General features: G+C 46.0%; 1 protein-coding gene across 28 annotated transcripts in view; it reads right to left on the bottom strand.

Moving 5' to 3' along the window:
* MBNL3 (muscleblind like splicing regulator 3) overlaps positions 1 to 25,589 on the bottom strand; it is a 93,460-nt gene that overhangs the window by 30,739 nt on the left and 37,132 nt on the right. For all 28 annotated transcript variants that reach the window (XR_012055967.1, XR_012055968.1, XR_012055969.1 and 25 more), the window contains one exon: positions 1,572 to 1,736. Coding sequence is in view for 21 of the 28 variants with exons in the window: in XM_072929087.1 (XP_072785188.1) it covers positions 1,572 to 1,736 (165 nt within the window). In the remaining 7 variants the exon portion in view is untranslated. The remainder of the gene's footprint in view (positions 1 to 1,571; positions 1,737 to 25,589) is intronic.

Here is a 25,589-nt window from a genome sequence, read left to right as displayed (position 1 = left end):
GCTTTTGGTACCGGGCTTGGAAACCAATGTCATTATTTTGTGGGAATTCAGGATCCTTCTGATGTGGACATACTTTCAAGCTCCACAAAAAAGAGGTGCAAGACTACAGAAGATAAGAGCCTAAGGTACAGCACAACTAGACTTTTCTGTGGCCAATTTTCTCTTCTGTCTCAACTTTCCATCTTCAAAATTGGAAGAATAAACAGTGTTTTCTTAGCTTATAGGGCAGGATAATGCTATTAGCAGACATGCAAGATGATCAGCATGATGGCAAATATGGAAAGCCTCTCAAACCACAGGAGGAATATGCCAGACTGAGGAAACAGCTGAGTCTGGTGGCAGACCACCATCATGAAGGGACACTGCCCAGCTTCCTCTGCTGAAACAGGGAAACCTCCATCACAAGCTCTTACACCAAACATCACAACAGCTTCCAATGAGGAGGATTCCTTTACTGTTCTCTGGTGAAAGTAAACCATAAACACCTGAGCTTTTCAGCTGGGGTAACAGATGCTGTGTCCCACATGGGCAGAGAGGCCAGGCACTGTAGGTGGGACACCAGGAGGCCAAGTTCAGGCTGGTTCACAGACTTGACACCTTCAGGCTAGAAGAGCTTGCCCAAAGAATCTGGCCAGTCCTCCCATGTGGCACAGCACAAGGAGCCTCACCCAGATACAGCACACAAAGTGCACATTGCCCCAGGAAAGATACTCAGTCCCAACTTTAAACTGAGAACTCCTAATTAACTCTCAGTGCAGCTTATTCACATCAGCATTGAAGAGCTGTTTCAAGACCTCTGACAGTTCTTAAAATATACATTGTCACAGACTAAAACTCAGCTGACAAGTGTCATTCCCTCCCAGATATACCAACCAGTAGACACAAGCCATCCTCTCCCTGGCGTAACAGGGTTCTCCAGCCTGAAACCTGTTTTAAATGACAAGCAAAAGCAGGGACAGGCAGTGAACTACCTGCTCTGCAAACATCTATCTGACACAGGCTTCCCTTCCTACCTGAAAAGAAGCAAATCCTTCCTGCTCTTACTCTAAATCAGCATTACTGTGAGAAACAAGTGACAGGGCTGTGACATTAGTACAACTCTCTGCTGGGACAACTGCAGTGAAATGGTCTCACTCCCAGACATTAAAAAGGATTGAAGTCTAGGTAAGATTAATTTTCCCCAGTTTTAGTCCAACAGTGCCACACAGCTAGTCCAAGGGAGCCAGCATCATCTCAGTGCAAAACAACGATCCAAAACAGGATCCACTGGAATTGAGCCACTCAGAACTTCCAGCATGTATATCAATCAACTAGTCAAATAAGCAGCCAGTGGTAAGACCCTTCCACTTGAAACCCTGAATCTCACAGCTCCTCATTTATTAGAGGAAAAAAGAGACACAGCTTTCAAGGGGACGCAAAGGTAGCAGCAGACACCCCTCTGGAAGGTTCTGCCCAGTTCTGTGCAGCACAGACAATGGCCTGAGCTCAGACACAGGGCTGGGGCCTCTGTGAACAAACAGGGGAGGGACAGGGAGCAGTGTGAGCCCGATGGGCCCAGGGCTGTAACTCACAATTGGCTGTAGCTGCGCGCCCGGTAGCATGAACTGCATCTGCTGAGCAAACATGGCTGCGGCCGTCTTCTGCTGGATCAGGTTGTTGCGTCCATTTATTTCAAGTTGTGTTTTTAAATGTGGGGGAGGGTGGAGATATTTGCAGTTCTCTCGGGTACACCGGCCCTAAAAAACATAATGGAACAGCATTTCAGTGAATGTAACACCCAGGGCAGCCAGAAAAATTTAATTAAGGATTGTTTGGGTTACTGGAACAACACAATCATTGAGGTGGAGGCAGCTTGGTAGCTACTGTGCCTCTTTTGTGATTTTTCTATAGTAGGTGAAGAGAAGAGCAACATGACTTCTCCTGCAGTAATACTAACTGAATACTATCAAGCTAAACCAAAAAGTCAGGCTTCCTGATGTTAAAATGATTGTTGTAAGAAAAAATCCCAAACAATCTAACACAAACACCAATACGTTCAGAAGCCAGTGGCAACAGCTCCAGAAACAACAACAAAAATTCCCCGTTTCCTTGCGTGGGTTGCTTCTCCCCTCCTTCCCAACACCAGACCACTTAATTGGCCCTGACAACCAAACAGAAGAAACAAAACTGTCTCCACCACTTCCCCAGCTGCACTGGATAAAACTTTAAGACAGCTCTGTAAGGCAGCACCTCTGGTCCACAATATGTGGGTACCTCAAGATGCTGAGAACTGCCAGACACAGGAGGAAGGACTGAAATTATTTTCCCCCTTCAGCCTTTCATTTGTCAAAAGTGATGTGTGTTGCATCACTGACTCCTTCCTCCCTGCAATAAACATAAGCACTGGCCACACCAGTGGCTCCTAAAAAGCAAGAGATCACTGATGATATCCCTGCAAGTAAACTGAGATCATCACTTAAAAAACATGTATAAATTGTGCCTTACTTTAATAGTGTTTGCAAGCAGACACAAGAAGATAAATATCACTAAATAAGAAAGCTAGTAACAAATGTTGTCATTAAGATGAAATAGTTCTTGAAAAATATGGTTTTTTCTGTCCCCCTTTCTTTTTGAATTTTTTCCTCAAGAAACAGAAGGCATACAAAAACCATCAAATACTTAACATAACTTCATGCAAAAATTCTGACTTTTTTGAGGAACAAATTCTTCTGAGCTATTCAAAGCCTATTAAAATAAGGCCAGACCTGGAGGCCACAGGGCTGTTCCATGACAGATAACTAATAATGGTTCCTGCAGCCACCAAAGGCACAGGACCATTTATTACCCAGCCTATCCCAGGCACAGTCATCAAGGGCTGGACACAGAGTTCTCAGTCTCAGTGTAATTAAATTTGCTATGCAAAAGGGGCACACCAGATAACCCCGTGTACCTGCCCCTGTTAGCAGGAACACGTGCAGCAGAGCTGTAACCCCACAACCAGGTCCACAAGGATACAGCAGTTACATACCACTCACCCAAGGAACCTCCTGGGATCAGCCCATGATACAGCCAGGATACTCCCCTGGGGATTCTTTAAAGCTTTTGCAAACATACAGGTGCAATCACTGGACAGTCCAAGTACCACTGTAAAAAGCCAACACTGTGACCCACTGCAGGGGCTGGTTTTGAATCCCCAGCCAGGCTCCCCAGCATGCCAGGCTGCTGTAGAGCAGCCTGAGATTTCCACACTTTACTCTGCCTCCCTTCCTGGTGGGGATAAAAGCTTCAATGGGGAAATGGCTGCAGAGCTTGACTGCAGCTTAAAAGGGGCTGTTTGACATGTGTCATGGGAACAGGCTCCTCTCTTATCTGCTCCGAGGAGATTAGAGTTAAACAAAAGGCAAATAATTAAATGTAAGAAGTGATGGGCTAAAGCCAGTGGGACAGGAAAAAAACTACTTCCAAACTTTAGCAGCCTGGCTTCGTGGAATGAAACTCTCTGCCCTGCTCCTAAAAGAGTCCAGTGGCTCCCAACAACCCAACTCAAAACAAAAGAGGCTTTTTAATGCTATTGTTTTGGCTTCTCAGCAATCCAACAGCCCCAGATCCCAAGCAGTGAATTAATTGCTCACAGGCCCTGAGGACACGAATCTTCATCACCAGACACTTTCTCATATCTGTGTGAAGTGAGGATAAAATGGCACCATGCAGCTGGCTGGTGCTCAGACACCCAGTGCCACTACAAAGGAAACCACTGCAATAATCTGCAAGGAGAACACTGGGCAGGTTTGGGTCATCCTTCTCATGCTGCATAGGACTAGGCCTCTTTACAACCTTTCCCATCACCTGGGACCCAGCAGGAGCGCAGGGTTCAGCCTCAGAGCATATCTGCAGTGTCCCACCGGCACAGCTCCTGCTGACCAGGAGCAGACCCCACAGAACCACAGGCTGCCCATGGCCAGGCAGCTGCTCGGTCCTAAGCTCCAGCCCCCACGGGCTCACACATCAGCCTCAGAAATTCCTCCTGACTGTAACTTGGCACAAGTGCTTTGGGTTGGGGAAACACTTATTTCTACCAAATTTGGAATAGATCTGTGTGGATGTTTCTACACTGCAGGAATGGAGAAGATGAAAAAAAACTACTACTTTTTGTAAACAATACTTACACAGTTGACTTCAACTTGAGAAGGACTTTGCTATTTCAACTGAAATTGTGAATATCATTGATATCAGCAACCCCAGCTTGGTGTGAAGCTTTGTTCTATTTTTTTTTCCTCAAAGCAGTTTGCTTAATACCAACAGGGGGTTCTACAAACAAGAATATTTTTACTACCAATTAAAAAGCCCCACCATACAGCATGAGGCACTGGTCTTGCAGACAGAGTCTGTAAGCTGAAACCAGTGCCCACACAGTGCCAGTGGTTTCAAGGACACGTATTTGTAAGAAACAGAACTGTGCAGATGCTGCTGCAGAGCAAAGGCTGCGAAATGCTGTCAGTCAGGCCTTTGAGAGCCCAGAAAGACTAAATTAATCACTGCTACACTCACAGTCAAACCCATGCTTTTGGTCTAACTCCTCCTTGCCAACATTTTGATCTTGAGCACCACCAACCACTGTGTTTCACTGGGGCATATTGGAAGCCACAGTTGAGCTCCTCTCTACAGCACCACAGTAAGTTCTTCATCCCTCAGACAACTAATTTTAGGAAGTGGTGATGTGACAGAGTGGCACAAAGTGCTCCCAATTTAGACATCTTGCTATGTAACAACTTTCAAGATACTCGCTCTATAGTGATAGGCACCACTAGTACCCCCTGAACTCCACCAGTGGTATGGTGAGCCCTTCTTCTACCCTTCCATCACAACACCCACAGCTCTTGGTACTTTCCAGAAACACACACAATCTTCAAGACCATTTTCAGTTCTACAAAAGCTGCCAGAAGAACAGAGGAGCTGCCATTTTTAACTCCTCAGTACCAGCTGCAACACAGCAGGGAAAGCAACAGGGAACTGGTAGCAAATCTGCTGTGTGGATACTGGGCTGGGGATAAATAAGGACAACTCCATTTTATACCTGAGTGGCCTAGGAATACAACATGAGAAAATACAACAGGAGTTAGGCCCCCAGTTTTAGATGAGCATATTTATGCTACAAGGCACAGCTTTCCTGCAGGGACTAGCTGTGGCTTCCAGCATATTGAAAGCTCAGCACAGGGCACAGGACAGTTCCAGAGCTGTGCACAGAAGACCAACTGAGGCATTCTCCAAGCTGAGTGGTGCACCAAAAAGCACCATTACAGCACCTGGAGTGGCCACTGCACATGTTGGCAGGGGCTTGGTGCTCAAAAACTGATCTATGCTGGTAAGCAGCACACTGAGCCTGCTGGCACCAGTGCAGCCATCCTCCTGTAACTGGAAATTTGAAATTTGCTGCTGTCAATTTAATCTGAGTACTGACTCCAGGACAGGCACGTTCCCACCCTGTCCCGGGTGGCACACAAGCCTGCAGCCAGGGAATCACCACCCAGTAACAGACTGCTGCTGGCCTTGGCAACATGCTAAATATAGCTGTATTTTCTGGCTCCTCACAAAATGGAAGGAGTCTGAAGGACCATGTTCATCTGCTTCTTTGACAACTACAACCAGGAGGGAAAAGCATATGGACTGCACTTTCCAAAGACTTGAAAAATGAATATTAAAAATAAATCATTAAAGGATTTTATAAGAGTATCTTCACCCCATTTCTTCCCACACACTCCCCCACCCTTACAGTAGGCTGCTGGCATGTGATTGACTCTGTGTTGCCAACTTAAGTCATGCTGTGATGGCGTATACTGTAAATGGCTGGCATCTGACACCAGGAAACGTGACAGCAGCTTGCACTGCAACAAAGCCAGCTGTTTGGAGTGCAGCACTGAAAGCAGCACACTGCAATCCAGTAGGAAACCTGCATTATACCTGGTTGCGTGGAGTTTGCACCTTGTCATCTGCATCCTAGCGGGATGCAAATAAGAGGATTGTGGGTACTGCACCAGGCTGGATGAATCTTCCCTGAGCATGTTGCACAAATTCTCTCCTGCCTGGCTGCTGAAGTGAGTTGAACTGTGCTGCAGAAACAAGGCTCCCAGCACAAACACCAATGCTTGCTCACATGTGCACCAGTAATGCAGTTTGTTATGGTCTCTTTAATCCCAGACACCAATGAGGGGTTCCAGACACACATTTCTGGTTTTAATGACTGCACACTATGTCCCATCAATCATGAGCAGTTCTCATATGAAAATCTTCAAGCTAATGCGGCTTTTCACACACTGGAGGCTGCAGTAGGTTGGTGCCCTGACTGTGCAGTCTTTTCCACAGATACTGATGACATGTGCAATGACTGACAGCAAAAAGAATGAAAAGAGACCAGGCAGGAAAGGATTTCCATGTTTTGTACAAAACCAGGCACCAAAACACAGCTTGTCTACATAACTTTTCTCCGCATGAAGCAGCAGATTTCCACCTCCCCAAGAGGAACTCAGTGGGGAGGCACGTTCAGAGATGCGCTGGCCCTGCTTACTCAGTGCCTGTCGCTCCAGTGCTGAGGCATGAAACGCTCTCTGCTTTCCATCCCACTCACCACATGCACACTAAGGCTCTCTCCTGGCCATGGCTCCTTGCTCCTGCCACAGCCTTGCACGGCTTTCTCATACACAATACAACCTCAGCCACCGTGGTGTCTGCCCCATATTTGCAGGGCAGGCTGCAAATTCATACCATAGAGCATGAATCGTCCTGCAACAGTGGGAGGCAAAAAGTGGGAAGCTCAGGGTTGCATCCCCGTGTCCATGCAGCACAACTATGAATGTGTACTGAGCACCACATGCTGCTTCAGGCCCACCCCTACTGCCACCTGCTCTGTAAGGAAAGAGAGGTCCCAAGAGGCAGTGTTGGTACCTGGTGCCCAAGCTCTAAGTCACCCATCCTATAAGGACTTGCAACTTTGAAGTTACCCTACCAGGACAGCAAACCACCAGTGCAACACCTCCACTCAAGTGCTTTGTTCTCACTGCAGTTTGTCCCTAAGCAAATGGAATGTTGGCTGGATTGAGTGGCTCATCCTGCCACCTCCAATGTTGCACCATGCTCCTCTTTCCACACAGGTAGAGAGCTGTGCTGGAGGAAGGGAGATAGCTGTCCATCTCACTGCTGGATCAAACGCCTTCCACTGGCAAACATCAAATAGCATGGAAATAGCATGTTCTCAAGTAGAAAACAAAGGAGGCTGGAGCTGACAAGTCAGTCTGATCATTAGCGAGTGTTACGTCTCAGATAGGTGTTCATGCAGCCCAGCTGCCACTCGCTGCAGTTCAAAGCCAGCTCTGAACACACCTTTATCTGCAAGTCCTTTCTACAGGCTAATGAAATTTCAGAAATTATGCTGCCAACTGAGTCAGTGAGAACTGCAACCTCACAACTTCCCCTGAACATTGACCCTGGCCCAATACATCAGGTAACTTCTGTTTTAGAGCAATGCTTTCCTCCTAGCAGTGTTGGAGCAGCTCACTCTCACAGAGAAGTTTTAAAGTTAAATTACGTAGAAAACACTCCTTGAATATGTTCTTATGGAAGGCTGTTAGACCCCCCCCTACAAGCACCCTAAAAAGCATGTCTGGAGGGATAGAGTGAAGTGATACATCTCCCCATTGCCCACACAGATCACCTATTTTCTTTGTTCCCATTACTTGTGTATTTTCCAGACATGGGACTCCAACACATAACAGCTGATTTTCCTCTGTGTCTTCTCACAGCTGATTTTCAACTGCAGTTTTGCTCCACTTGCAACAGAAACCTAAAACTTCTGGTTTAGGCCAGAATAGGAATTATTCCCTTCCTCCTTGAGGAAGGGCCCATACTTAAAAGCTATTGTCACATCTACCCCCTTCCTTATGCTCAGCTCCAGACTATGCAAACATCCTCTTCCAACTCTCCCTGCACAGTCTCCAAGCTCCTCCTCAGGCTACTCCTCCAGTCCCTGCTGCTGTGGGTACCTGCATGGGGCACTGTGCTCCACCTAACCCCTGACCAATGCTATGCAGGTACACAGATTTTTTCACGTGTCCTGCAGATGACACTACTGCTTTTACATCCCTGCATGGCATTTTCTTTCCTACTAACAATGTAACATTCTTTGATTCACTCTCAACAAGCCTTTTCCAGAACTACTCCAGACCCAGCTATGCTGCTCCCTGCATGAGGCAGCTGATTCACTCTAACCCTGTATTTCATACTGCTTTTTTTTCATACTCACTCAGCTTTTTATGGATTACTTTTCCACCCTGTCAAGACTATCTGCAACTCCACATCTGGCTCTCTAAAGAGTGTCTGTAGTTCCTCCCAGCTCAAAGCACCCTACCAATTTAACAAGCATTCTCTCTCTATTCCATCATTCAAGCCACCAGAACAAAACAAAACTGAACAGTCCTGCCAAGCACATCCTTCCAGACTGCCACTGAACTCAGTTTTCCAAGCTGTTGTGGATAGTCACATAAAAACTTATCCTATGCTTTGTTCCCTGTCTTGTTTGGAAGTGGATTTGTGCTGCATCAAAGACTCCCAAACCTAAGCCAGCACTTCATTCTCCCTCTCTGAAACAACTCACCACAAAGGCTTTCCAGTTCTGCTGCTTTTTCTGCTCCTTTTGGGATAGATGTTGGGATTCTGGAGAGTCTCTGCTCTGCATCCCTCCTACACCAGCAGCCCTGCTTATACAGCATTGGGTACAAAGAACTTGGTGGTCTAAAGTTACTTGAAACAGCAATAAAAAATACAGCACAGCTGGCTGCTGACATTTTTCAAATGCAGGTGTAACACCCATTTACAGAGAGCCCAGAGACTGCTGTTATGGTGAGGATCCTGCTGTGAACAGATCATAGCTGGAAAGAAAAAGCAAAATGTATCTTCTAGTTAGCATTACCACAGGGCAATCAGCCTCGAAGGCAAGGGAAGCAACACAGACTTCCTACCATACAGAACTTTCAATTTCAGTGTGTGTGAATAAAACTGCTAGAGTTAAGGTCAATCTGGTAGCTTCCAGCTATGGATGATACAGACCCTGTGAAATGCATGTTCTAGCCAGGAAAGAGTACAGAACATGAATACAGAATTTGCTGGAAATAGAATTCAAACAGCCCATAAAAAGCACAAACCACATTTTTACAATATATCTAGGGTGAGTTTTGCCTAACTTTGAAATTCCCACCTCTGAGTATAAAGAGCCACTTCCCTGAGCCTGCGCAGACAGATGAGAAGAAAAATGCTAAAAACACCTCAGGTGTTATTTTGGCCCAACTCAGCTCCTCTGCAGTCACTTGAGAATCGTTTGCAGATTTTATGCTGCTCTGAACAATGCTCTGAGCTGCAGCAGCAGCATGTCAGCTCTGGCCCAGGGCTGCTGAGGTGAACAGGGACATGTCTTTTGTCAGGGTACAGAGGACAAGAGTAAGACCTGCCTTTCCACACAGCTTCAGTGGAAAAACCAGAATAGCTATCACAAGCTCCCAGAGCTACTAATGTTCCCAGCACTCTCAAGGCAACCCCAGCCTGTCACTAAAACAGCAACTGAATTTCATGGCTTCAATGAATGTTAGGTCAAGCCCTTTCTAAGCAAGCCTAGACTTGATCTTGACTGAAATGAATGAACCTTGATGTTTTGCATGATTCCAAATGAAAGCAGGTGACATTTGGCAGCTTTGACAAGAGTTTTGGGTCCTTCTGAACTGAGAGCTCAAAGCAAAGCTCAGTGGCACATGCAAGTGCAAAGCAGCTTGAAAACCCTCGGAGCACACCAAGCAGACCCTCTGTTCATCCCACTGAAGGGAAGGTGGTACACTTTGCACAGTCCCAGTCCACCCAGTTTTCCTCTCCCTACAGCTGTGAAGCAGAGCTGTGGGAAGCCAGTCAATGCTTAGAAAAGCTAAAAAACCCCAAAACATTATATCCCTCTGCAACTTTAAAAGAACAGGTCAGTGAAACACAACCACTTCAGTCCAGGTAGGGTCTAGCTCTATGTTCAGGGAGTTAGAAAAATGCACAAGGAATGGAAAGCAAACACAACAATCACTGGGTCTGCGACACTGATGCTGCTCTTCAGCCTCTCCCTGTGACTGTTCTGCTGGGACATTTTTGCTTTGCAGGGAAGATGGAAAGAAGGACACACAAGGTACAAAAATCCAGCATCATTTTAGCAAAAGGTATTCAAGTCCAGAAATAAAGCTGCCAACAGCCAGCTGAGGAGACTGCTGAATAAATGCTGCTGAAGACCCGTAATACTTCCATCTCTTTGTCATTCCAGCCTTTGTCTGTGAAAGCCAACCTGTACCACAGATACAAACCAAGCTGCAGGGGCTGTGTTGTGTGCCATTGGCTCAGGGGGATGTGCTGTGCTTGAAGGCTCTCTCCCATCACAGGACTAGAAAACTGTCCCTTGCCACCAACACATGATGACCAACCCCTGTGGCACATGGCCAAGCTGACAGGGCTTTGGTCATCTACTTATTGCAGAGTTGGACAGGTCACCACCAAAAGGCACATAAGGGACAGCATCACTTTGCCCAAGCAGGGGACACACTTCCCACCACATGGCACAAACAGTTTAGCAGCTGAACAATTTCACCAGTACATTAAAAATGTACACTGAGCACATCACAGTGCTTCCTTCACACCAGGGTAAGAGAGTGATCAGGTGCAAATGCTGGGAACAAAAAGATGCACAACGTGGCCAAGCCTGACTGCACATGCCAGTCCTTTCAAATGGTCTGTATAAAAGTGCAAAGCACTTGGACAGGGGTGTTTGCAAGATCAGATGTGCTCTGCTGGAACTCAAACATGCTTATCTAGGACTCACTTAAAATCTGCAGCCTCAAAATGCTTGTCAAGCTTGTTTTTGTTACATAGCTCAAACCAGAGCAGGAGACAAAAACAAAGCAGAAAGCAGCATTTCCATGTCCTCATCTCCCTTTTTGGTAGCACCTTAACTGGTGACAGCCACTCACAGCCATTGCCAATCACTTCAAACCACTGACCTCGGCAAGCAAATCCAGCTCCAGAAAGAAACGATGGCTTGTTACCACACAGCTCAAGTACTATCACCCTGACATTTAAAAATATTTTTTAATTAGGAACAGGGGGGACATGCAACTACTGCATTCCAGTAGATTCTAAGCAGCCACAGGCACTAGCCTAAATTCCCAAATCCTTATTCACCTGGCAATTAGGGAAGCTGAGAGCTGCTGTGAGTGAAGTTTGCACATTGCTGAATACAGCAATGTTCCACTGAGTTTCCCCAGGACAGCACAAAGAGGTCATGGCTGTCCTCCTGCTCTCACGCAGGATTTTCATTCCAAGCTGTTTGTTATACTTGAAGGTTCTTAAAAACTCAGAGTAGTTATTTTGTTGGGGAAAAGCCCTGTAGCTCCTTCATTATATTTTTACATCTTGACAACTCTTTCCAGCTCTGTTCCCCTGCCAAGCTCTCTTCTTTGAGGCCAATGGCATGCTCTGTTATGCTTAGTGAAAAAAGTGTATTGATTTTAATGTTTTTGGTTTGTGGAACACATTTAGCTTGCTCCAAGCAATGGACAGTGTTTACCAAGCCCAAGAAATATATATTAAAACAGTATGGCACCGTCAAAGTATGCTTTTTGAGCTGTAGAGCCACAGAACAGAAAAACATGTTTATCTAAGAGATTACTTCTTCCAACAACAGCAATCTCATGCCACAAAAGACAGGAATAAAGACTTCATCAAGCTCTTTTCTTTTGTACCCACCAATACATTTTGATTATGCTATGTTTGTGAACCATATCAGTCTGTTACCACCACATATTTGAAATTAGGCTTAAACAGAGTAGAATTATCATCATTTAGAGTTCTGAACTGAGCATTTTTAATGTCTTCCAAGTATTATTCCACTACTTTCCTAGGTTCAGGAATGTTAAAAGCACAATAAAATAGGCTTCTTCAATACAGTATCAAGAACAGGCTCTCTCCTAGACAAGTAAGACTTTACAGAACGGCCTGGCCACAGACCTGCTGAAGGAAATGATCAATAACAATTACAAAAGAAGGCATTTAGTGTCCAGTAAAGAGAGCATGTTTAGGAGTATGTTTAGCCCTGGGATCACTGCAGGTACAGAGCAGGATGTGGAGGAGGCGACATCTACCAAAGTTAGTATTCCTGTGGGTTTCAATGTGGGACTATTTATAAGTAAAAAAAAAAAAAAAAAAAATCAATTCTACCTGGAAGATAGAAACACTGGAAAGTCATTGATTTTTCTTCTATTATAAATTACAAAAAAAGCCCACACCAGCTCTCTGGAACAATAGTGCACAAGTACTGTATTAAAAAAACACCACAAAACCCCAAAGAAAAACAAACAAAATTAAACTTCACATCTGTCTTCTACCTTCCATCCTCAATTGTGTCCCTCCTGGTTGCTATTACACCAGGCCAGGATTAGAAAACAACAAGTGCAGTTTCTCTTGTCCCTTAAACCATCTTTTCATTGCAAATCCCATAATCCAATTCTATAACTTTCACTAGCTGAATCTATCAAGGTCATATGGAAAGTTGATGCTTCTGACCTTCCTCTACCTACAGTGTCTGTTGAATATTACAGCTGCAGCAGGCAAACCACACGTAGACAGAACCAAGCAAAGTACATCAAAGCCCAGGAGAATAAATGTTAAAGTCCTGTGTTCATGAATACAAATATCGGACATGTGACCACCTCCAGCAGCCTCACAGCTCAAGTCTACTCAAGGGAAAAGGCACATAGGGATGAGCAGAGATTGATAACTAAGTGTCTGACACAAACCCTCTCTCCTGTCCTGCAAAGGGCAAAGTCATGCTCAGAAAACCTCATTCTCACTGTGTTTCAGAAAACAAAATGAAATTGCAAATAAAAAGATATGGAGGTGGTTAGGTTTGGTTGGGTTTTTCTAAGAAGTTGGCAGAATGCAACCATTCCCTGAGCAGGGAAGGATGTGACTGGGCTCTGCCACTCGGGCTTTCCACACTTGAGATGGAAACACCAAGATATGTCAGAACATGATATGACAGTCCTTCTGTGCAATAGCTTAAGCCAAAAATGGAGGTGATGGCAGGGCAACAGCAGCTGCACCAGTACAGGAGGGTGATGGCCTCAGTTGCCATCACAGAATTTGCTCCCTGACATCTGTCAGAGCCAGGGGTCTGATGTTCCAAGGCACAGGACACCTTTCTGCTCTTGGCTAGGATTTGCTCCACAGCAGAGAGTAAAGCCAGCTTGCCCTGCTCCTCACCCTGATGGCCCACTGATGTCCCCAGCTGCTTTCTCAGGCTACAGTTCAGTTCACCAAGGACCAAGCTTTGTCCTCGTGCTCCTGTTTCAGCTACATGTGCCAGGCATATTAGTGCACAGCAGCATGTTTCCCCTCTGCTCTGGCTTTGCAGAGAAGCTACCAAGCTACAGAAAAGGGCTGTGTGCCACCAACTCCACACATCTCCAAGCAAGGACCCCAAAGCTTTCTGGTCCATGCCAGGCCTCAGATTTCATGCCCACAGTATAATGAACTTGCTGTTGGTCAAAGGATTAAAGGTGCAGCTACAAAAAGTACCTTAAGAGAGCTCCTGCAGCCTGCTAGGCACAGCAGGCACGGACCACACATCTCACATGGGCCTTGGCTTCCAAAGAGGACATTCAAGCCAAGTGACATTGAATCACAACCCTCCACCTAGGAGGCAGCAAGGCTTGAAGAGAAAGGAAGAAAGAGAAAAAAGGAAAAAACAAGCAAAAATAAAAAGAAAGCCTGCCTTGCCCTAGGCAAATATTCCACCTCAGTCAGCTTTTGCAGACTGATCTATTTAGTGAGTTGTTTATTACAGCCAGTAACATATGCACATTTAAGTCACAGAGGGGATTTTTCTCTTAAAAAACACCTTCAGAAGTGCTCTTTAAAAAGCACCTGGCACTAGAAAGCAGATATGTGACCAGTATTTGCTACCATCTCTAGTGAAAGGGAGGTTAAGGCATTGTAAATGTTTGTTAGGAGCTGAGCCCATGGAGAAGCATAGCAAACTGTGGTGGCAACAGGACAGACCTTTTTCCACAGAGGCAAATATGATGGGCTCACAATGCCAAAGACAATACACTGACATCTCTGTGGGCAAAAGGAGAGTTTGGCAATGACAATTCTGGGATAAAACTGCAATTAGTGAGACATATTTAGGTGCCATTCCCATGCACGAGTCACAAGTGTCACACCGGCAGCCAGCTTTAATGAACATGATGCACAGTTCTGCGCCAACAACCGAAAACCTGCTAATATACAATGGATTTACTGTAACAACCTTGGCCAGAGCAAAACTTCTACCTGTTCTAATTGCAACACTGCTCACAGATCCCTGTTCCCACAGTCTGTTATGCAGTCTCGTGAGGTCTGTGCAGATTCACACCCCCAACCTCACTCAGTCAAAGCAGATCCATGTTACAAACTAACAAAGCCTACCCAGGAACAGTAAGCCAAAACAGATGCTGCAAACCAGACAGCTCAAGGGGGCTTCCTGCTCACCCTGCATTCCATGCTGACCTAGATAGCCAAAATTCGGGGTCTGTAGGTCTCTACACCGATATACAGTCCAAAACCCCAAAATCTAGCAAGAGCGGTCTGCTTTCTCCATGTGATGCCAGGATAATGTATTTTGCAGAAACCATGATTTAAGCTGCTGAGAGGTTAATTCCATGTAGCCACTGGGATCTGTTTCCTTCTGTGTAACAGGAGCTGTAGGACAGGACACTGAAAAGGTTGTATGCCTAGTTAGATGGATGTATCCATTTACTCCTGCGGGATGCAACTTCTGACCTAAATACTCCTCTGTGCAGCACTGGTGTAAGTGCCAGAACAGCTAAGAAAGGAATGTGTCCTGCGTGTGCATACATGTGTGTCTGTCCATCCATCTGTCCCAGCTGACCAACAGGAATGGAACTGATCAGGGCTTTCCTTTCATTTGCTTGGTGCTTTGGAGTTCATGTTTTTAATAACTGCCAGATTCACTCACTTAGGTTTAAGAGCACAAGAGAAAAGCTGGGGGAGGCAGACGCAACTAAAGCATATCCATGTGGATGTGCTTGCTTATTCAGACTTGAGGCACAAAAGCAAACTGATCAAATTACCATGGGGTTTTTCTGTCCTTCCTGTATCGCTGCCCTGCTTTCCAAACTCCTGCAGCTCTTCTCCTCGTCCCATTCACCAAGTGCAGTACAGACTGCCTGAGATGCTCAACCTTTTGTAGATGAGGAGGCATGCAAGGCTTACCTTTTGAAGGCCGTTTTCTATTAGAAAGCAATCTTAAACAACATGACTTCCTTAGGCAGCACACACCTGATCTCATGTATTTTACTTTTGCTACTGACAAGAGATATCTTCAGATGCAGCACAATCCCTTCCTAAAAGGGCAGCAAGAAAAAGACCTTTCACTGCCCTCACCGGGCACATTTAGGATGAGTCAGCTGCAATGCAAATGTTCATTTGTTTTTAGGTGGGATGGGCCCATATAGATGGGGGTGGGAGGGACTGGAGGGATTTTTTCTGCAAGGAAGAGTGACCTTTCTTGAGGACATCTGCAGTCTCTGCCACGTGAGAGGAGTAGCTGCAAAGAAGCTCCAGGGTCATTAGCAAGTCTGGAATGCAGCAGGACCAGTGCCTCTGTAAGGAACACTCCAACACTGCTGAAAAAATGCTCAAACTGGTTTAAACCAAGATAGATGGACTTCTGATAGGGCCCTGGCATAAATCCCTGTACCAACTTCTCTTCAAGTGCCTCTGACACAGGCCAAGAAGGACAAAGTAAGAAAAGTGCTAACACTTTTCCCCTGATTGGGCTAAGCACTGAAAGGATGCTTAAAATCATTCTCCAAGAATTAGTACAATCAAAACAGGAAAACAAAACCAGTTTTGAGTAGTGTTGTTGCCCTACCTAATGTGAGCTCTATTCCAAGTAAAGATTTCTAAAGATTTTATATTACTGTGGACTCTTCAAAAACCCATGCAGAGAAACACAAAACAACAATGAAAATCCTCTTAATTCAATCTGTGCTTTATCGCACAAGGCCGCAGCAGGGGATTTCTGGCTGTGGGAATACAAATACTCATCAGTGCTACAGCTCAGGGTCCTGCTCCAATTACTACCCAAACACAAAATGAGTCAGTCCCAGCCTGAAGAGTTTTCAGTCTAAATACACCAGACTTGGTTGAAAAACCCCAGGCAGCCAGGGGAAACCTCAGCAACACACAGACTGTATTTCAGCTGCTCTGTCCTGGGCTGCTGCAGCCATGATGCCTTTAATGCCTCCCAGGCTCCTTCCTGCCGGCAGCCTGCCTGTGTCCCACCCCTGCATCACTTGCAAAAAGTGATCCTGCCCATTTGTCTCCCAGTCTCCAAGGGATTTACCCCTCCCCTCGCCCAAGGATGGTGCAGAGCAGTTTGAGTGGGCTGTGCTGGGAAATCCGAGCCTTGCCATGACATGCCAGCCAGCAGATGCTGACAGATCTGGCATGATGGGTGGCCAGGGTCCCTGCTACATCCCCAAGCTCCCCAGTCCTATGGGGAAGTGGCTTGGGGAGCTGCACTGCTCCTCCCCAGAGTCACCCCCCACCTCCTTCCCTTGAGGTCGTCCTTCGCAGCTCAGAGGTTCCAGACATCCCTGTCTTGCTTTGATCAGTCCTGATGGCTTTCCAGCTTCGAGCACCAGAGTCACTCAGCCTGCCTGCCTTGCTCCAGCTCCCACCCTCTAGCACATCACTGAGGTTTTACAGGCAACAGGATTGACACAGCAGGGAGTCAAAGTCTGCAGGGAGGTAACCGTGATTACATCTTCATCTGCAAGAGCACCAGATGAACTGAGAAATAAAAATGACTGCTGAAGCAACAAGAGAGGAGAGCAAGAGATTTCTCAGGCTGCCTGATACAGTCCCTGCAGACACTACAACAGGGACAAAGAGGACAGGGGAGCTGCATGAGGGCTTAGGGACAAATAGGCCCAGAGGGGAGGAGGAAACAGCAGAAAGAAGCAGGGCATTAGAATAAGGCTGCAAGTCTTGCACCATTGGGGCAAGATTTGGGAGGGTTTCTGCATGAGCAGGAGCATCTTTTAACACCTCCATCCTACAATGTTTGGGAAGGAGCAACATTCCCTCCAAAGACAACTTGAAAGTCCACTGGTTTATAAAACAAAATTTTCTCACACAGAGGAAAGAGCTTTCCTTCGTACAGCTGACCTAAAACACCGTTATCTCTGCCATGCCTGATGATCTTCCAAGTCCTCCTTAAAGGCTCACCTATATGTCTGGCTTTCAACTCCCCACGACCCTGAGCACTAAAGTGCTACAGCATGGGCTGAAATGTCCAGCCCCATGAGGCTCTAGCTTTCAAATCCTGGCAAACTCATCCTGGGTTTGCTATCTGCAGCATCACGTGGAAGGGACTCTGGGAGCAGAGCCCAAGCACTGCACGCAGCACAACACTGCACAAACCAACCATTTGGGATCAAGAGCACATAATGGCTGCAAGCCTTACCCATGCTCTGATCCTTTAGGAATGGACAGCAAGAGGAAGAAACGCAGACCAGTGGGATCAGCCAATACCATTGGGATTACACACTGAGGTTTTGTATTCAAACTCTCCTCAGCTGAAGCAGGGCTCTTTAAGGACCTAATCTCCGTGTGACTGTTCCCAGCAGCAGCCGTGCCCCTGTGGATAACAGGGACTTAGAGAAGCAGCGTCATGACGGCCACAGTCTCAGGCACACGGGCTGCAACTCCACTGTACTGGTGCTGCCCTGGCTGCCTTTGAACGCCCAGATATTCCACACTTTCCCAAATGCCCTTCTGTTTAAGAGGTGCCTCCTCTCACTATGAACCCAGAACTGATCACAGCACCCAGAGTTCATAAGGCAAAGAAGTGATGAGACAGAGTTAAAGCACCATGTTTCAGGCTGTTGGCTTAAATCCCCATCAGAACTTGGTGTGGGTACTGCTGGGCAGACGTGGGCATCACTCATGCAACTCAACTGGATTCCAACACTCTTATGTGTAGTGGTTGTTTTAGGTCTTTTTCTGACACCAATGTAGGAGAACAGCTGAAAGTTAGTGCTGTGTTAATGCAGAGTATAGTCAGAGGCAAGATAAAACTCAGAGACCACTGAGCAGTAACCCGGGCAATGCACTGTGATACCACAGCCATTCTGGATTACCAGCTAAACATTCCCAGAACTAAGCAGAATTTGCCTCACTTTTTAATGGTGCTCTGTGCACCTACCTCAGCAAGGTGTGGGGGCCAGCAGCACCCCTGCAGCTGTTATGCTGGACTGGGTGGTGGGTCCTTCTCTCCACTGTGCAGCCATACTAATACACGAAGTAGCTTGTTTTAAACATTCACATTCCACTGCTGCAAGAGGAAAACTTCTCCCCAGAGCACAGGCTGCCACCCTCCAAACAAGGTCAGACACTGACCTCCTCCCCCACCGCCAATGACCTTATTAGCACTGATCATAGTTCTAATAATATCCCGCATTGTAAGCAGGCCATCTGCCGTAATATTTCACTACAAACTTGGGGAATTGCTTGATTTCAGTAGGCTCGTGTCCCAGCAAGCCAATTGTGCCCTCTCAGGAATATGCTTCTTCCTCACAGCTTTAAGCTAAATGTTGCATGCAGAAAGGCACCTCCAGGTCTCAGCTTTTCAGCTTGGAGCTGAAGCATGAAGAGAACAGCCCTGAGCCATTCCCACGTGCTGGCTTCAGACAGAGGAGGTAAAAACACAGAGTTAGTGCTTAATAATCCCTGACTCCAGCATCCAGCTCCTCTGACAGTGGAGACATCAATTAACCATGTCACTGCAATCCTAAACCAAGGCCAAACACTAACCAGACATTCAGAGAGCCAGATGTAAAACCCAAGGCTCCCAAGAGATCAGCATTACTTTTGTACCATGTACTTTCTACAGTGTGGACAGCAGAAAGATTTTACTATCCTAACACATTACCTATGGTTAAGATGAATATTTTCACTGCCATTACAGAACAAGGGCTTTCCTATCAGGCTGATAAGCTTACAGAATTAAGCATGTTTGATAGCTATTCCTTTGGAAGGAGCCAGGGTTTGAAAAGCTTACTCAGTTATAGGACACCTGTCTACAACACCCAGAATCTTGCTATTACAGCAGCTCAGCTTACACTCAGCCTTCAAAGACATTTTTTTCTGTACTGCTCCTGTGAGGTCAAAAAGTGCAATTAGGCACGGAGACCAACATTACAACACTTCGAAGCAGTTTGCATCATCACAAGGCTCTGAAAGGTGGTTTTCCAAATCCTTGGTATTTTCTCTAATCAAAAGACCGTCATCAGACGTGGCACGAGGACTATAAGGGGTGAGGAAGGGGGTCAATGCCTGGGTCCCTGCTGTTTTATGAACAGCAATAAAACAGTATTAATAAGCCAGAAGTAAAACTGTGCCTGTATGGGCCAACATTCACACAAGGTCTTCAAAGCATTTATTTTAATACCAGAAAAACAATATTTATAGGGGCAGAATTTCAAAGAGCTCAGCTCCTCACTTGGAAATCTAACCACTTATTGAAATGCTCTGTGGGAGATGTCAGGCAATGGACTCTCCAAAAACCCTGGCACATCTTGTTTATATTTGTTTTAAAGCTTCTAAACAGCTCAATTACATAAAAGCATGTTACTGCACCCTCCTTCAGAAGGGTGAACCAAGTGGCAGAAAGCTATTGTCAGCTAAGAGATTACATCAAACTGATGCTATGCCACTGAAGAAATCCGCCAACTCCACATACTCATTCAGTCACTCCCCTTGAAGACATCTTTCACCACCTTTTCCCCCAGTGCATTTTGCTGGCCTAATGCAATCAGGAACATGAGAAGTCCCTAGGTAGCTTCACCAACACTGCAGCATCACAGCCAAGCATCCTCTTTGCCCAGACTCTGTCCAGGCATAGAGGCTTGTAGGTTGGGTGCTTCTATTTCAATTCCAGTGTTTAGCTACTGCTACACATCAGGGCTGGAAGATGTACTGCTTGAAATTCTTCCCTAGAAGAATTTGGCAGTGCCACATTTTGCAACATGGCACCATTTGAGATGCCACAGCTCACCGTACACACACACACACACCCTCCTTTTGTGCTCCCTTGGCCAACTTCTGACTCACAGCTGGCAGAGCCAGCCACTTGTTACCTGGGCCCAGCACCTCATCTTCCTCCTCCCTGTGCAGAGAAAGACCCTGGGGCTCACAGAGCATCCCCCTGCAGTTGTGCTGGGTCACAGGCACGAAGCTTGTGCTCGCAGATCCCAGAAGGCTTGTCAAGACTTCAAACTCAAGGTGTACACGCAAAGAAATTCCCAAAAGCCAAAGGTGGCATAGCAAACAAACACAGGCAGCTCTTCCCCTTTGGAGACTGGGTGAGAAGACCACTTCCCATGCTCAAAACTTGATGTAACAGCTCACTCCAGTACAAGGAGCTCTTTGCTGCCCACAGGAACTCTACAGCACTTAAATCAGGCTTAAGTATTTTGCAGAACTGGAACCTTGGTCTGGAGGGCTTTGCCCTTCAAATGGGAAAGCAAGCCTCAGGAGTAGGAGGTGGTATGCCAGGGCCAGTGGAACATTGCAATATGCCCATAAAAGGTTTCAAAATGTATCTGCTTAAGCATACACGGAAGCTCAGAAGGGTTTAGAGTCAACATCCCAAAAGAATTTCTCTCCTGCTTTTTTAGGCAAGTGTAAGCAGCAGTCAGCACTTTACCATCATCTTCCCAACCAGAAACCCAAGGTTACTCTTGGCTAATATTAATAATGTAAATGCTGCTGGCTTTACCCTTTGAGGATGGTGGTTTGCTCACGCCACAGGGAGAAGAACGAGGCAACATGAGCTGCAGGCAGGAGCAGAGGCCCTGCATTGCCAGGGCTGGCTGGTGAGGAAAGAAGAGGCGAGGCTGGCAGCAAAACCCCACTGCTGAATTTGCTTGGCCCGTCTCCCTGAAGAGACTGGCCTCCAAAGTGTGGTCTCTGCTTTCCAACATGTACAAGGGGAAAAGCACACCAGTCTGAGGCCCAAGGAAAAGCTGTAATCAATCAGCTGCAAGAAGATGGACAAGGACGGTGTTCCTGTCCTTGCCCCTTGCACTGGGAGAGCTTCCCAACTTACCAGCCTGTGCCTACACCTCTGCCAACCTCTTGAACCTGTCCCAGAGACACCACACATGAGACTGGCACTCACACACATGCGACAGCAAAGGCATCTGCTCCCGTATGGGCAAGCCCTCAGGAGCAGTGTGGGGTTAGGAGGTCTGGGGCACAGATGGTGCTCTCCATCTACTGCACAGCAAATACCCAATCACCAAATATCCACCCTCTGCAGGAATACGAATAATGAGCTGAGAAGATAGCATCCCTCCAGGGTAGCACCAGAACCAGACTATGCACCAGGAAATCTACAGACATCTCACTTTTTTTGCCATGTTACCAGACAGCACCAAGTTTCACAAAGCACGTGTTCTCATAAATGTAAAGGCCAAGGTAGTGTTCTCTGCTGAGGCTGCTCAGCTACAGAAAGACCCACCAGAGATAAGGACAAGGCCAACCTCTTCACTCTCCCTAACACACCTCAAAGATCCCCTTTAGAGCACAGTCAAGAATTCCTGTCAAGGACTCTGCCTTAAACCTTTGCAAATGTCTGGCAATTAATAAGATCTTCCTGCATCTCCCTGTCTATTGCTGTCCTTGCAGCACAGTCACCAGGTAACGCCAGCCTGTTCCAGTTACAGAAGTTCATTCCCCAGCAGCTCTGCAGAGAGCAGGGCCAAGGGAATTCCAGCTGCTGGACTTTGTATTCAGTGCCTAAGGCGCTCTGTCCTCCTGCTAACCCTGCCACAGTGGCAGCAAACTGCAAGAGAAGCAAGGGGACAGCTCAAAGCAGCAACCTTCTAAACCATGACTGCAAAACCCACCAGTGCTCATCTGCCACAGTTCAGCTGTCAAAAAGTCACAGATAAATGAAATGAGACTACTGGGCCATCAGAGAAACCACTGGATAACACTAAACAAATCAAGCATGCTGTGCACAGACCTCTGTCCCACAAAAAGATCAGCTAGGCAGATTAAAGAATGAAGGTGTATTCTTTCCCTGGAAAGCTGAACATGCCTAGGGAGGTCCCAGATCATCTTCAAGTAACCAACCTTAACCCCAAAGAAAGAATCTCTAGTCAGACAATGGGACAGGCCTGGGAGATGCTCAGCCACAAGCAGTGCCAGGCGAGCTTCTCCATCAGTGCTCTCCATCCCACAGATGGGCCAAAAACTTCTCTCTCCATTCTACAGATGTGGCAAAGACACTACAGAGAGTATAGACAGCAAGTATGCCAATGTGTAAATTAAGATGTGAAAACATGGAGCTTGTAGCCTATAGATGAGAAGGGATCAGGCCTAAATTATTTTTCCCCCACAAGCTCTCCTATTCTCCTTGAAATACCAATTTAATTCAGAGAGAAATACAAAGAGAAATACAGAAATAAAGAGAAAAATACAGATAAATACAGTATTAACAGGTTTTTAAAATAAAATTGAGTCTAAATACATTTTTCCTCATTTTAAGTTGTTTCATTTGGTAGTTTTAAAAAGTACTTATGACATGCCATAAAACACACTAGCATCCAGAGTGGACAGAAAGCTGCTGCAAATCTACTCTTGCCACACAGGTAAGTGGCTTAATGACCAAGGAAAAGTGGGTGTTTGTCACACAGGCGACGTGGCTCAACACTCTTCTTGTGGAATATTTACATCTCCATTACACTGAGCTCAGACAGGGAGTCAGAATGTCTCAAAAAATATCACTATGGCTTTGTTTGCTTTCTTCTTCCTCTCTAAAAGTGTAACCATCTGCTAAGTTTAGTGGGTGTTTTTAGTTGTTTCTTAATTTGGAGTTTATTTAAATTCTAAAAAAATAGATTTGATTGCCAACCAGTAAGTCAGAAATAATTCTAGTCAAGTCAGCATAAACCAGGTACAAATTAGCATGAAAACTGTGAAGAACAGCCTCAGGTACATCAGTTTCAAGATCATATAGTACATCTATTGCCCAAGCAGTGTGAACTTTTTAGACTACCGTAGGATTTTGAATATTATTACTGGAGAATAACACTTCTTTTAGAAAATAGACAATTTAGACAAAACTACTTTTAACTTCTTTTTATGCCTGTTCACAGAAAACTTTTCACCTTCTTTTTGTAGAGTATTGCTTTAAAACATGCAATAGTTTAACAATGTTTTTCACATTGTTAAACCTCCCAATTGTCAAAATTCGTATTACTGAAAGTTTTCACCCCGCTATTTTCCATCTCAAAATGCTCTTTGAAGCTTCAATTCACATTAATGTTCATCAAGAAACTTTAAAAACCCCTAAACAGCAAAATGCCCCAGCCCACATCTCACAAAGCTGCGTTTGTAAATGTTTTTAAACTTCATGTCCTCAGTGCAGATACCCAAATTGTGAGCAGTATAAATCAAAGCCTCTGTGAACACCTGATATGCATTACCTACACATTTTTATATAATATGTCAGCATGTCCTAATGCCCCATCTCTCAGCTCTCTGCTCCATTAGTGACCAAAGATTATGCTTTTTTCCCCTTCCTGACAACATCAGAAACTGAAAACACAATCAGTGACTTGCTGGCCAGGAACTAAGAGTCAGACAAGCTCATATCCTGCCCTCCTGATCCAGCCTGAATAGGAAAGTTAATGACTTGATGAGCAGCTCACCAAAGTGCCAAAACAAACCTTTGCAGGAATTGCCATGAGCCAGCAAACCGTGTCCCAGTCCTTACAAAAAAGCACTGGCTCTGCATTGGACAGTGTACACTGAGCCTGGGAGAGAAGCAATGAACGAACCCAGAGGCCACCCCAATTTACAAGGTTGACATGACATTCCTCTCCTTTGCTCAGAACATCTCTGAGGTACCACAGGACCTGGCTGGGAGGTACCAGAGAGCACTGGCCACTGACCAGCAGCCCTCGTGGTCACTTCTGGAAGCAGGGTGGCCCAGCACAGCCAGCTCTTGGGCCTCTGGATTGCCCAGCAATCGAGCAGTGCAGACTCTCCTGTCATTCACACAAATTAATTCAGAGAGCACTGCTTCCAGAATAACAAGGAGGGATGCACGAGTAGAGTGAGAGTTCTCTTGGCATCTGATTCAAATAGCAGCTTCTTGCAAGAAACTATTTTTAAGTTTTGCATCAATCTGCTTGAGAAAGGTTCCTTCTGCTGCCTACAAATGTGCAAACTCCTCCTTCGAAGAAACACAGCTCAGGACAGCAAGATCCAGCCTTGCACTTTCAACTTAATAAAGAACAGATATTTCACGACCAAAGCATTGCACAACACACAACCTTCCTGCAGAATATGCTCTGGTGAGGGCCCCCATTACCTTCAATGAGTCCTGTGTGTTCTTCACAAGATTACAGGTAGCACACAGTTCATTACCTGTGAAACAGCCCACACTGAGGCAGTCTGACTGCTTCTGGAAGCATCACTGCTTCTTCAACAGGCATGGAACTGCTATAGGAGATTAAGGAAAAAGGGGAAAAGGGGCAATCCAGTAAGGTATGGATGCTGCACATGACCTGACCAGTGAGGTGAAACCATTGTTTGCTGGGTTATCAGAAGTTCCTGTATGAAGGCATTGTTCAAGCTTAAGAGGTCTGTGAGAGAAAAAAAAAAAACAAACAAAAAAAAAAAAAAAAAAAAAAAAAAACAAAAAACCAAACAAGCAACAGCAGCACACAATGGATGCAGATAAGCAAGGTCTGAACAAAGCCCTGGGCGGCTTCAAGACAACGGGAAAACTTATTAGCCACAAGCATCCTATATCCTGCCTCCAATAAAGCAACACAGATGTTCTGCTAATGCAGGGCAGACAAGAGAGCACTAAGAGACAAGAGAGCACTAAGCAGCTATTGAGCCCTCCACAGGAGAGAGGGTTGCTGTTCCACAGCTGTTGGGCACAAAGACATCCACAGGATGGGCAAGAAAAGACTCTTAAAGGGTCGGAGAATGTAACACCTCTCTGGTGACTGGTAAGGGTGGTCACTCTTATAGCCATGAGCCCCTCAAGACCACTGCAAAAAGTGCTTTGGAAGCCCACCTCTGGCCCAGGAACAGAATGACCATTGTTTGAGGGTTTAGTCCCCAGGGGAGTTATTTCCACTGGGAAATGCATGGTGTTAAGACATGCACACACTCAGGCTGCACACTGGGGACCACAGTCCTCCATGGCACAGGGAAACTGCGCTCTGTCCACTGAGAGCTGCTGGATTCACGGGGCTGAAGGAAGTGCTCCAAGACCCACTGTCCTGTCTGCAAAGAAGGGTGCATCACCTTTGGCCAAAGTGCTCTGCACAGTCAGACTTCTCCTCAAGTACTTCCCAAAGACAGAGCTGTCAGCCCTCCACGAGGCTTTCCCAAGTCCAAAAAACCTGTTCTCTGGAAAATACAGGCCACTTAACCGGCACACACTA

The sequence above is a fragment of the Taeniopygia guttata genome, chromosome 4A (assembly GCF_048771995.1).
Source record: "Taeniopygia guttata chromosome 4A, bTaeGut7.mat, whole genome shotgun sequence".
Classification (NCBI taxonomy): Eukaryota; Metazoa; Chordata; class Aves; order Passeriformes; family Estrildidae; genus Taeniopygia; species Taeniopygia guttata.
The sequence above is the reverse complement of the archived record's forward strand: the minus strand, read 5'-3'. Positions and strand labels throughout refer to the sequence as shown.